Raw genomic sequence first — 14,210 nt, 5'->3', positions numbered from 1 at the left:
ATATATATATATATTTTATATAATTATTTTTATACATTGCGGTGCATTTTTGTAATGCATGTTGTCTTACTAATCTGAACCGAAACTGGAAATTGTAACAATTTTTACCCCTAAGTTCCTGTAACAGTGGCATGGTGTAATATAATTAATAAACAGATCATATTCACCTTTGGATGGTTTGCGTTTAAAGGAGATCTTCCTTCGGCTCTTGGTCTCCTCTCCGTCTGAATCACTGGCTGGTGAATAAGTGGCCTGAGCAGAACATCCCAACAACACACAATAATGATGTTTTCATTTCATTTCTTTTCTGTTTAATTTCTAGCTGTAGATGGGAAGTACCTTTGAACTGTCATCCCGCAGGTTAAAGGTCAGCTCCAGATTGGTGAGGAAATAGTCAGCGAACTCTGGATACATGTCCAAAACCTCCAGGAGCTCCTCTCTCTGGATGGTGTGCAGGTCGCAGTAGCTGAGCGCTCGCACGTCTGCGTTCGACTTTCCGGGCTTCGCGTACAGGTGGATCATCTCGCCGAATATGTCATTCGTACCTGGAGAACAAAGGACACATTCAGGTTTGGCATATCATAAGTCTACAACACAGATGCATGATATTTTTGGACAAATGTTGGATTATCTGAACAATGCTGTGACAGAGATCTGTCTGTGTGCATCTGGTAGCATGCATCTGCACACATCTGCATGGGATTTCAGATGTTGATTGTGTCTGTATAAGCGTGTCTGTGCAAGCGGTGTCAGTTTAGGTCAGAATCTGTGCATGCGGATTATCTCTGCAGAGATTATGAATCAGATGATATCAGGTACAGTATATGTTCTCATTGAATAACAAATATTTGTTCTCTTGCTTTTGTTTAATGGCCTCATCGTCAGGGTTTCTGCTGGACTTAATAAGGTCTTAAAACGTCTTAATTTGCACTTTCACAAATCAAGGCCTTAAAAAGGTATTAAATCAGAGCCCAAAATCTTACATTTATAAAATAATGGCATTAAATGTTGCATGCAGTACAAAAAATGAATATCATCCTTTGTATTTTCGTCTTGTTTCCAGTACAAATATCTAAATTTCCTTAAATCAAGATACATTTACTTAAGATGCAAAATTAAGATTTGAAGTCATGTTTTCTGAGAAATTGAAAACTAAAACCATAAAAAAAACACTTCAGTACTAGAAATAAAAGACTTAAACTGAAAAAAAACTGAAAAACTGCTAAATTCAACATGAGTTTATCTTGATGTATTAAAATAACTACTGTAAATGAAAACTAACATAAAAATGAGTAAAACGTATATAGACATAAAAAAACTACTAAAACAGACAAAAACATTAAACTACTAAAACTTTACCATTTAATTAAAACAGAAATAAAAAACTAATTCCGAATATTAATAAAAACTGTAACAGTATCTCAGTGAAACTAAAATGGTTGGAAGTTGTATTTTCAAACTTTGAAACTTTTTATTCCTTAACTGATCTTAAAAAAGTCATAAAGCATGCAGAAACCCTGAGACTACAGGATTTTACATGTTCTTGTGATTTAAAATGGTTTAAGTGGAACAGTAGATCATGTTAGCCTGTATAGTTTCTGTAAATGTTATTCTAAGTAAAAACGGAAAAGAATAAAGCCTGACTGTAAAATTTTCAAAGAGGGTGTCACTGTTATATTTGCGAACTGAATTCGAACTGGTCTTTCTTTCCTCTGTTTGCATACCGAATAGTGGTTAGTCTCGTCTTCCTTGCATATATTTAATAATTTATGCCTTTACTCTATTGATTCTTGTGTGCATCTGAAAACAAGACATGTGTTGAGTGACATGACAGCTGTGATGCAGAATATCATTACTGCAGAACCAAAGAAATTTATTAAATAATGAAGAACCTAAGCATACACAACTGTTCAAAAGTCTGGGGTATGTCATATTTAAAAAAAAAAAAAATGATACTACAGTTTCTTCTGCTCACCGAGGCTGCATTTATTTAAAAAAATTTCAGCTAATTATCAATATTGAAAACTGTTGTGCTGCTTCATATTTTGGTGAAAAAGTGTCACTTTTTCACTTATAAATGACTATTTTAATTACAGACTATAAATGTCTCTTTTGATCAATTTAATGTCTCCTTTCTGAATAAAAGTAAAAAGTTATTTTAAAAATGATAGTGTACCTCAAGCTTTACTCTATTTTTCTTTCAGTAAATGCAGACGTAGTTTATTTGAATTTGACATTTTTCCTAATCATCTACTGTATTATAAAATGGCAAAAACGTCACCACAGTTCTCCACCAAAGTTCACTCAAGTTATAGTTTATCTCAAAAATCAGCGGGCTCTCAGCTGGGCCTCTTGCCAGCTAAATGTCAGGCCCTCGGCGCGATTCTGCTTGAAATAAGCGAGACGTGACCGAGCTGCAGGTGACATTCAACTCAATCGGCTAAAACGCCTGACACAGCTGTTCATGAGGGATCTGACACCTCTCTATATGTCACCATGAAGAAGCAGACACAAAGCACTGTGGGGAGAGGAGAGATGAGAAGCACTTTCTCTTTTTAATGGATCCCGAGAACATTATTAAACGAACGTTCAGGGTTCAACACCAGTTCGACAGCATTTCAGCATAAATAGTCACTTTGTGAGGTTTGAGAACTTGTTCCCCGTGGCCGTCTGCGCCGTTCTTTGTTTTGACCCTATTATGTGACCGGATCATCCGGCGAATATTCATCAGATGAAGAAACAGTGCTTTTAAACGGTACTGGAGCTCACAAACACACTGCTCTCTCTGACATCTGGAGGAAAAGTGCTGGCTAATTATTGTTGCCATTAACTGCACATGTTAAGCTTGTACGGGTTTGCTTTCAGTACACAAACTAATGACTGCAAGATTGTGTTCAGAACAAAATACTACCTTACTATCACAAAATACTATGCCTCCCTCTAAAACACTCAGCAAACATCCATCACAAGAAACAAAGAGCACAGTGAGAGTAATAGGATAATGAAAGATATTATACAAGGTTTTAAAAATAGTCCACCTCTGATTAAAATAGTCATTTATAAGTGAAAAAGTGATTCCTTAATTAAATATGTAAGGCAGTGACATTCAATTAATGTTATAAGAGATCTACTCTCTGAATCTTCTTCTAAGGGCAACTGAATATATACACACAAACATAGTTTAGTAAGGATTCATTAAATTGATCAAAAGTTTCAGTAAAGACAATTATAATGTTACAAAAGTTTTCTGTTTCAAATAAATGCTGTTCTTTTGAACTTTGTGGTTATCTGTTACGAATCCGGTTCATGGACTTCCGTCCAATTACCACCAGAGGTCGCTCTTCCATTTTTATGACTCTCTCACTACACAGACTTTCACATGTCACCCCGGACTATATTTCCCAGCAGGCATTTCACTAATCACACGTTCACCTGAAACCAATCACACACACTATATAACACCCACTCAGATTCTGTTCAAACTGCCGAGTATTGTTTAAGCATTTATGCTGTTTAGCGTAGCTACTTTACAGAGCCAGTTCCCTGTTCTTGTTTAAGTTTCTAGTTTTACTTTCCTTAGTCTAGTCAAAGTCTTGCCTTGCCTGTTTTCTGATCTTCTGCCTGTGTATCTTGGATTAACCCTTTGCCTTGCTGTTTTGGACTGTGTATGCACCTCGCCTGGACTATTGCTCATTTTATTGGATTACCCCTCTTGTCAAGCCCTTTGGATTATGTTCGCCGTTGATCGACCTACGCCTGTTTATTGGATTACTCTTGTGTCTTGCCCTCAATATACCTGTTGCCATTGTCTGACCCTCGCCTGTTTCTGACCATTCTAATGAATAAAGCTTTGCAAATGGATCCGCACGTCTCTCGCCCCTGTCGCCCCATTACATTATCAAAGAATCCTAAAGCAGTAAAAACTTTTTTTTAGCATGAATAACAATAAACATAAGAGACTTATATTTCATATATTTCATATATGCATTACTGTTCAAAAGTTTGGGGTCGGTAAGTTTTTATGTATAATATATGTATAAATCAGGTTTATTTTAGTATCACATATACTGTTACTGTCTAAAATGTTTTTTATTTTTATATTTTCCATTTTCATTTAAATTTTAGCAATTTTGTTGTGTGCTTTTGTCTTTTTTTTATATATGGCTAGTTATAGTTTTATTCTATTTTATTCAAATTTTATTTCAGTTTTAGTTATTTTAGTATATCAAATTAAACAATCAAAATGAGAAATGTTGACTTGGCAACTAGCTGAAATAAAAAGTGTTTACAATTTAAGTTATTTTATTATTTAAAAATGTATCCATCCATCCATGCATCTATCATTTTGCTTGGTTCAAAGCCACTTTGCGTTTTTATCAAATAAGCAATATTTCAACTCTTTCAACAATAAATATTTTGTGTCCAATCATTTATATATTATATAATACATATAATATATAATTAAACTCAGTCTTGCATTGCTTTTAATGTCATTTTCCTTTAGTGCTTCCTTTAGAACAAGCTCATGCTCTCTTACCCAGAATGGCCACCACTATGTCGTCCTTGAGGATCTCGATGGATCCTCCAGACAGGAAGTAGAGCGCGGTGAGGACGTCCCCGCAGTGCACCAGCGTATCTCCAGGAGGAGCATGGGTGCTTTTGAAGCGCATGGCGAGAGCGCGCAGACATCCTTGAGTCGCACCTCTGAAAGCCTTACATCCCTGAAGGAGACTGTGGTTCAGATGGAGACAAATATCTGCCTGTAAACACTCAGGAAAGCCTTTTAACACCTGCAGAGAGATGCGAGAATGAAGGTGAAAAACACTCTATCGGTTCCAGCACTGCAGATTAAAGCAAGTACATTAATGCAGACATTATCTACAATTACACTCTCTGTTAGGCTCCGTTCCAAAACAGAGAGAGCTGCCTTGCTGTTTATAGCGCTCACAGTTAGCACTCTTACTGAAACTGATTTCAGTATACCGTTGTCTGGTGCTAACGATTAAGTACTCTAATAACAATGATAATAATAATTCACACTCATAAATATGTGACCCTGGAGCACAAAACCAGTCTTAAGTCGCTGGGGTATATTTGTAGCAATAGCCAAAAAAACAAAATTATTGATTTTTCTTTTATGCCAAAAATCATTAGGATATCAAGTAAAGATCATGTTCCATGAAGATATTTTGTAAAATTCCAACTGTAAATATATCAGAACTTAATTTTTGATTAGTAATATGCATTGCTAAGAAGATTTTCTCAATATTTTGATTTTTTTTGCACCAGATTCCAGATTTTCAAATAGTTGTATCTCGGCCAAATATTGTCAGATCCTAACAAACCATACATCAATGGAAAGCTTATTTATTCAGCTTCCAGATGATGTATAAATCTCAATTTCGAGAAATTGACCCTTATGACTGGTTTTGTGGTCCAGGGTCACATATTAAGTAAAATTTACTTACACTACTGTTCAAAAGTTTGGGTCAGTAAGATTTTTTTTTAATGTTTTAGAAAAATGCCTCTTCTGCTCACCAAGGGTGCATTTATTTGATCAAAAATACAGTAAAAATAGTGAAATATTAGGGGTTTAACGGTACACGTATTCGTACCGGATATTTTCGGTACGGGTCTTACGGTTCAGTAGGCATGTGTACTGAACAAATACAGCATTGTTTTAACCACTGCATGAGTGGAACTTAATTGGAAACTTCTTGTTTGGAAATTGGAAACATTTTATATATTGTTCCTTTTGATAAGAAACAAAGTCTCATCTTTAAAATTGTGTCCATTCTTTCAGGATTTGCTGCTCAAGAAACATTTCTGATTATTGTCAATGTTGAAAACAGTTGTGCTGCTTCATATTTTTGTGGAAAGTGTGATACATTTTATTTTTCAGGAATAGAAAGTTCAAAAGAACAGCTTTTATTTGAAGCAGAATTTTTTTGATGTCATTAAAAACGGTCACTTTTGATCAATTTAATGCATCCTTGCTGAATCAAAGTGTACTTTGAGCAGTATGTTTGTTTATGAAGACATTTTCTTGGATGTACTTTTTCACTCAGCTTTTTGCAATGCTTTATGGCCTTGGAAACATCATGCTGCCTTAAAATTGGCCAGAAGAAGAGGCGTCTGCCTTTTTGAACAGCCTTCGTGTTAGAAGCGCTTTTATGATGCTTTAAAAGTGACAATTCACTCAGTTCTGGAACAGAGCCTTGGTGTTGAGAGTGTTTTTCCACTGCTAATGAAATTATTTTGCATTATGATGTTTCTGCCAATGTATTCATCCGGTTAAAGTGGCAAGAAAGAGACTTTAAACTACACAGACTAATGTTTCAAGTGCCAATTACTGTGCTCATATTAGCGGCGCAATCATCAATTAAAAGAGTAGAACTAATGAGGGCTCAATAATGGCCAACAGAGAAGATTCAGTTTCTTAGTAACAGCAGACTTGCTTTAACCAGAGCAACTCTGAATCTCTGATTCTCATCTAACTCAGATTGGCTACCGTAGACCCCCATCTAATGTATGCTAATTCATGCCAGCGTTAAATATGCTACGGCTAGGCGATATACTGGATATTTGCAATATATTGGCTGTGCTGGAATTATACAACATTTTGATCATTTTCATGCACTTTTTATTTGAATATTATTATTTTTTAACATTGATTAGACAGTATCATGAGAATAAGTAGTAGGATATAAATCAATTTTGATGCACAAATTATTTTATTTTATTTGATTTCTTGTGTTTTGTTTTCCATTTTTATTTGGTTTCTTAAAGTATCACAAGAATAAATACTAAGATATGCATAAAATCATCAAAAGGCTGAAAAATATACAGTGGGTACGGAAAGTATTCAGACCCCCTTATTAACTTAAATGATTTTAGCAAATGGCTGCAATATAACAAAGAGTGAAAAATTTAAGGGGGTCTGAATACTTTCCGTACCCACTGTATATATAAAAAAAAAATGAAAAAAAAAAGTTATATTGCCCAACTTTTTTTTCTTTATTTATTGAAATTGTAATGATTTTGATGCACTTTTTATTCGGTTATTGTTATTAATATTATTTTGGTTTCTTAAAGACATTATTACAAATATACATTTTATAAATATGTAGAAATGTATAAATATACAGTATATATTTGGAAATTGTGATTATTTTGATGCACATTTTATTTGGTTATTATTTTGACTTTATTTGTTTTAGTTTTTTTTTACTTGGTTTCTTAAAGACAGTATAATAGGAATAAAAAAGATATGCATCAAATATCATCAAATGGCTGTAAAAAATATTTTAAAAAAATAATTTTTTGGAAATTGTGATGCACTTGTTTACTTTGTTTTTTTCCCCTATCATCATAAATATATAAAGATTTGCATCAAATATCATCAAAAAGCCAAATAAATAAAATAAGTTACATTTTACCAGCCCCAAAACATTTTTTGGAAACAAGCATTTCCTGCTAAGAGACCTTGAAGACGAGTGTTAACGATGCACTGTGTAACTGAGATGAGCAGAGTGAAGGCTGATGTGTATGACAGAGTCTCTAGAGACATGAATGAAGATGAGTCCTGACTGTATATAAATACCTCCTGCTCTTCCCAGGGCGACGAGGTCGTTCCATTTCATATGAGGCAGACATGGAGAGAGAAAGGTGTTGCTTTCAGTACAAACACTCACACATTTACACTGATGTGATGCCATGTGCAAACAGCATTTCAGAGATCACTGAGAGGAATAGTTCAGCCAAACATGTGGATAAAAACTTTAATTTGGGTCATTTTCCTAATGCAAAATGATCATATTGCTTCAAAAGATATGAAATACAGTGCATTCATTGTATGCAGTGTTATATTAGCATCATAAAGATACTGTTATATTTGTTAATACTTTGAAATAGTTTTTTTTTTTTTTTTAATTTCAGTAATTTTGTTGTTTTGTTTGTGTGTGTGTGTGTATAGTTTATTATTATTATTTCATTTTAGATTTGATTTGTTTTAGTTATTTTAGTACACTAAATACAAATGAGAAATGTTGCTTTTGCAACAAGATTAAATAAAGTAAGTAAGTTTTTTTTAATATTTTATATTATTTTATTTCAGATAAAATAACAGCATGTGGGTTTACAACAACATTAAAGGAAGTAAATAATGAAAGAAAAAAAATTAATTAATTAATTTTGGGCTGAATTATTCCAATAAACGTGACTTAGCACTGGGATTCCCAAACTTTTATGTCAGCCGACCCCTTGAGATTTTATTCATTTATTTTATTTATTAGTTAGTTAAAATTGTATTTATTTATTTTATTTTATTTTATTTTTTTAATTCATTTATTTATTAGTTAGTTAGTTCATATTTTTGAAGCTGGTTCTCGCTATGAACATAGCCAAAGGAATCTGACATGGTGCTAAAAAAGGAAAGAAAAAAAGTTAACATTTTAGGTAATATTTCAATAGTTTAACAACACATTCACATGTTGTTGGTCAGAGGTCTAATGACATGCAAGTAAACAAATAAAATATTTAATCTTTATTATAAGTGTAAGTTTATTTTGATTTTGATTTTAAAATGAATTATATTCAATTTTACATTTTTATAATTTAATTGGCTTTTCAAAAACCCCAGTTTGGGAAACCCTGGCTTAGCAAACTGACAAAAACAATGTGCTTTTTGGTTTTGTTTTATGATGTCTTAACTTGACCTTATGTTATGCCCTGCCTTAAAACATCACTGACCAATCCTATCTTAGTGAAGGATCAATTCACATAACATAAAGATTTGAAAACACATGTGCAATGAAAAGAAAATGGTTGAATAACTAGACTTGTGATGCCTCAGACACACCATGTTCAGGTCGATGCCGTTGGTGTAGGTCCACGAGTGCTGGAAATACTCCTCCAGCCTCTGTCTGAGCGGGTTTGGGATCTGGTGGAATCGGATGAACTCTTTCACACGGAGCATCTGCATGTGGTACCGTGCCGTTCCCGAATACAGCCGCTGGATGATGGCAGAAACGTTCCCAAAAATGCTGGCGTACATCAAAGCTGGAGAGGACAGGACAATGGCACACAGATGAAAGCTAATGCCAGGTACATTTAGTCTGCAAATCAGCAGTGTTTCCTTTATGCTATTATTAATATTATGCTTGATGTGTCTTTAAACAGCTATTTCTGATTTGATAGCTGTTTTAACTGTGCTGTCTGCTGAGGGATGATGGGATAGATTGCTGACCTTGGACCCGACTAGCATTCGTATGTCACATTGTTAAAGATCTTATAAATTATTTAATAATAATACAAAAGTAAATTTTGAATCGGTCTGTCTATCTATCTATTTCAATATTGACTTGATTTTTGTGTATTGTGCACTTTTATTTACATTAATGCAATAGTGCACAAAAATATGTGATAAAATACTCAGTTTTGAATTAGATTTCAAATGGACTTAATTTTCTTTTCTTTCTTTCTTTCTTTCTTTCTTTCTTTGGACTTAATTTTCTTTTCTTTCTTTCTTTCTTTCTTTCTTTCTTTCTTTCTTTCTTTCTTTCTTTCTTTCTTTCTTTCTTTCTTTCTTTCTTTCTTTCTTTCTTTCTTTCTTTCTTTCTTTCTTTCTTTCTTTCTTTCTTTCTTTCTTTCTTTCTTTCTTTCTTTCTTTCTTTCTTTCTTTCTTTCTTTCTTTCTTTCTTTCTTTCTTTCTTTCTTTCTTTCTTTCTTTCTTTCTTTCTTTCTTTCTTTTTCTCTAATTCAAAATGTACTATCTTATTAAATATTTTAGTGTATTATGCTTTTTCATTTAAATTGATCCATAAATGGCAGAAATGTACATACAAATTAATAGTGTATAAAATAATAAATTAGTCTATTTTGAATTAGATTCCAAATGGTTATTTATTTACTTGTTCAAAACTGACTGTCTAATTAAATAGTTTTGTGCATTGCGCATAAATAGCAGAAATGTAAATAAAAATGCTTTTTTTAAATAAAATAGTTGATTTTTGAATTAGATTAAAAATGGATGTTTATTTGATTTATTTATTTACTTACCTGCATGCCAGCCTGTCAGCCAATAGGATTTAGTTATGTCACAACACTGAAACATGATTGGCTACTTGCAATTGCTAGTCAAAGGCAGATGATACTAATATTTTATTAATATTGATTAATATTTCGTTAATATTTTCATCATTAGTTTTACTGTAAATATATATTTTTTGTCAGCATTTAGCAGTACACCAGCTGGACTAAAGACCAACAGACATGGATTAAAGATGATGTAATGGGGTCTTTAAATGGAAAAGACGATAAACATATTGATATTCAGCATTGTTTCCAAGTATTAGAATTCATCTGCTAGATTGAAACGGAGATTAATTATATCAGGATGAATAGTTTACAGATGCCTGGGTCATTTCAGATTCACTGCAGTCATCTCAGGACATGCACTTCAACTGAATTTTACTCTCAAATTCATAAGGATACTCATTTAACATGTTTTCCTTGTGAAGTTGTGCTACGGTATACTACCATTCAAAAGTTTGGAGATGGTTATGTTTTCTAAAAGAAGTCACCAAATCTGTATTTATTTGATTAAAAATACAGTACATGTGAAATATTACTACAATTTAAAATAACTGTTTTCTATTGTAATATATATTTAAAATGTAATTTATTCCTGTGATCAAAGCTGAATTTTCAGCATCATTACTCCAGTCTTCAGTGTCACACGCTCCTTCAGAAATCACTCTCATATGCTGATTTGATGCTCAAGAAACATTTTTGATTATAATTATCAATGTTGAAAAACAGAGATAGATTTTTCAGGATTCTCTGATGAATAGAAAGTTCAAAAGAACAGCATTTATTTGAAATAGTAATCTTTTGTAACGTAATAAATGTCTTTACTGTCACTTTTGATCAATTTAATGCTTCCTTGCTGAATAGCAAACCAAACGTTTGGATGGTAGTGTACATATTGCTTTTATTACGCAACATCATGCTTTTATTTTGTATATATGGCCATTTTCACCCAAACATTACACTTCTGTTATTATTTACTCACCATAATGTTGTTGTTTTTTTTTCCATGGAAACATTCTCCTTTTGTGTTTCTCATGAAAAATAACTATATATTGGTTTGGGACGTCATGAGAGTGAGTAAATGATGACAGAACTGTCAGTTTTGGAACGATCGATCCCTTTAAGCTGTTTGCGTACATACATACATGTTTTTCAGACTTACATCCGATGAGCATGACGCAGATGGAGAAGATCTTCTCAGAGTTGGTGTTCGGAGACACGTTTCCAAAGCCCACGCTGGTCAGTGAGCTGAACGTGAAGTACAGCGCGGTCACGTATTTATCCTTTATTGACGGCCCAGAGCAGTGCTCACTAGAGTTGCATCTCTTCCCGAGGGACACCTCGAGATTGTCGAGCCAGCCGATCTTATGCTCCAGGTACGGTTTCTCCACGTTTCCAATGGCGTACCAGATGCAGGCCAGCCAATGGGCGATCAGAGCATCTCTAATTCAAAATGTACTATCTTATTAAATATTTTAGTGTATTATGCTTTTTCATTTAAATTGATCCATAAATGGCAGAAATGTACATACAAATTAATAGTGTATAAAATAATAAATTAGTCTATTTTGAATTAGATTCCAAATGGTTATTTATTTACTTGTTCAAAACTGACTGTCTAATTAAATAGTTTTGTGCATTGCGCATAAATAGCAGAAATGTAAATAAAAATGCTTTTTTTAAATAAAATAGTTGATTTTTGAATTAGATTAAAAATGGATGTTTATTTGATTTATTTATTTACTTACCTGCATGCCAGCCTGTCAGCCAATAGGATTTAGTTATGTCACAACACTGAAACATGATTGGCTACTTGCAATTGCTAGTCAAAGGCAGATGATACTAATATTTTATTAATATTGATTAATATTTCGTTAATATTTTCATCATTAGTTTTACTGTAAATATATATTTTTTGTCAGCATTTAGCAGTACACCAGCTGGACTAAAGACCAACAGACATGGATTAAAGATGATGTAATGGGGTCTTTAAATGGAAAAGACGATAAACATATTGATATTCAGCATTGTTTCCAAGTATTAGAATTCATCTGCTAGATTGAAACGGAGATTAATTATATCAGGATGAATAGTTTACAGATGCCTGGGTCATTTCAGATTCACTGCAGTCATCTCAGGACATGCACTTCAACTGAATTTTACTCTCAAATTCATAAGGATACTCATTTAACATGTTTTCCTTGTGAAGTTGTGCTACGGTATACTACCATTCAAAAGTTTGGAGATGGTTATGTTTTCTAAAAGAAGTCACCAAATCTGTATTTATTTGATTAAAAATACAGTACATGTGAAATATTACTACAATTTAAAATAACTGTTTTCTATTGTAATATATATTTAAAATGTAATTTATTCCTGTGATCAAAGCTGAATTTTCAGCATCATTACTCCAGTCTTCAGTGTCACACGCTCCTTCAGAAATCACTCTCATATGCTGATTTGATGCTCAAGAAACATTTTTGATTATAATTATCAATGTTGAAAAACAGAGATAGATTTTTCAGGATTCTCTGATGAATAGAAAGTTCAAAAGAACAGCATTTATTTGAAATAGTAATCTTTTGTAACGTAATAAATGTCTTTACTGTCACTTTTGATCAATTTAATGCTTCCTTGCTGAATAGCAAACCAAACGTTTGGATGGTAGTGTACATATTGCTTTTATTACGCAACATCATGCTTTTATTTTGTATATATGGCCATTTTCACCCAAACATTACACTTCTGTTATTATTTACTCACCATAATGTTGTTGTTTTTTTTTCCATGGAAACATTCTCCTTTTGTGTTTCTCATGAAAAATAACTATATATTGGTTTGGGACGTCATGAGAGTGAGTAAATGATGACAGAACTGTCAGTTTTGGAACGATCGATCCCTTTAAGCTGTTTGCGTACATACATACATGTTTTTCAGACTTACATCCGATGAGCATGACGCAGATGGAGAAGATCTTCTCAGAGTTGGTGTTCGGAGACACGTTTCCAAAGCCCACGCTGGTCAGTGAGCTGAACGTGAAGTACAGCGCGGTCACGTATTTATCCTTTATTGACGGCCCAGAGCAGTGCTCACTAGAGTTGCATCTCTTCCCGAGGGACACCTCGAGATTGTCGAGCCAGCCGATCTTATGCTCCAGGTACGGTTTCTCCACGTTTCCAATGGCGTACCAGATGCAGGCCAGCCAATGGGCGATCAGAGCAAATATACACATGAGGAGCATGAGAACCGCTGCGCCGTATGCAGAGTAACGGTCCAGCTTCCTGGCAACACGAACCAGTCGGAGGAGCCGCGCCGTCTTCAACAGCCCAATCAGAGTGGTCGTCTTGGGAAAGAGAGAAGGTGTGCATTAGTTACATTGAGAACAGATTGGATTTTACTAAGAAAGACTGGCTAATATTAATTTAACTCATTCAGGCTGATTTTGGTTTTCTGTTGCTTTCTCACAGACTTCAAACCCTAGTGAACTGCACTTTAAGACCCAAAACAAAGGCTGTCCCAGAATTTAGGTGCAACCCAATCAAATATGCATAAAACAACCCGATACTCTAATAAGCGCATAAAAATGCATAGTACACAACAATAATAAAAATTTAAAAAACGTCAAAAAAAATTTTTAAGTATGGAAGCCCATTTCCACCACTGAATAAAAAAAAAACAAAAAAAAACGTTATTTCTAGGCCTGGGCGATAAAACGGTATCGATATTTATCAATGGTACACCTTCTTCGATAACGATAGAAAAAATGTTCGATATAGCGCATGATATAGGCACGTACTATGAGTGACGCAGACAGCACACACAAACAGGAACACATGCTGAAATGAGTGCTGTGCCTGCCTGTGATGAGGAGATTGTAAATAAAGAATGAATATTAGTCAAATTTAAAATAAACATTTGCATTGGTAGGTGTGCGTCAGGGAGCGTCATCAGTGGCGCGCGAGATGCGGTGATGATGATGTAAGTGATGTTGTTGCATTTTAATGTTTTGTTAGTCTAGCCCACGAGACGCGCAGCTGCTGCATTATTCATTCAAAATATTAGAGAATATAGAAGCTCAATGAGGAGAAGATCTTGATTAGGTTAAAACCGAAACCAAG

At 33.8% G+C, this 14,210-nt stretch overlaps 1 protein-coding gene across 1 annotated transcript in view; it reads right to left on the bottom strand.

Annotated features, from left to right (window-relative positions):
- The window catches only part of LOC107674758 (potassium voltage-gated channel subfamily H member 7-like), a 122,814-nt gene that overhangs the window by 17,032 nt on the left and 91,572 nt on the right, over window positions 1-14,210 (bottom strand). The window contains exons 8-13 of the mRNA XM_016468851.1: window positions 13,000-13,435; window positions 8,861-9,060; window positions 7,604-7,606; window positions 4,538-4,790; window positions 340-545; window positions 168-252 (exon numbers count right to left, since the gene is read on the bottom strand). Coding sequence (XP_016324337.1) covers window positions 168-252; window positions 340-545; window positions 4,538-4,790; window positions 7,604-7,606; window positions 8,861-9,060; window positions 13,000-13,435 — 1,183 coding nt within the window. The remainder of the gene's footprint in view (window positions 1-167; window positions 253-339; window positions 546-4,537; window positions 4,791-7,603; window positions 7,607-8,860; window positions 9,061-12,999; window positions 13,436-14,210) is intronic.

This window comes from Sinocyclocheilus anshuiensis, unplaced genomic scaffold (genome assembly GCF_001515605.1).
Source record: "Sinocyclocheilus anshuiensis isolate Anshui unplaced genomic scaffold, SAMN03320099.WGS_v1.1 scaffold680, whole genome shotgun sequence".
In the NCBI taxonomy this organism is placed as follows: Eukaryota; Metazoa; Chordata; class Actinopteri; order Cypriniformes; family Cyprinidae; genus Sinocyclocheilus; species Sinocyclocheilus anshuiensis.
Note: the sequence above shows the minus strand (reverse complement) of the source record. Positions and strands in the feature narration are given on the sequence as shown.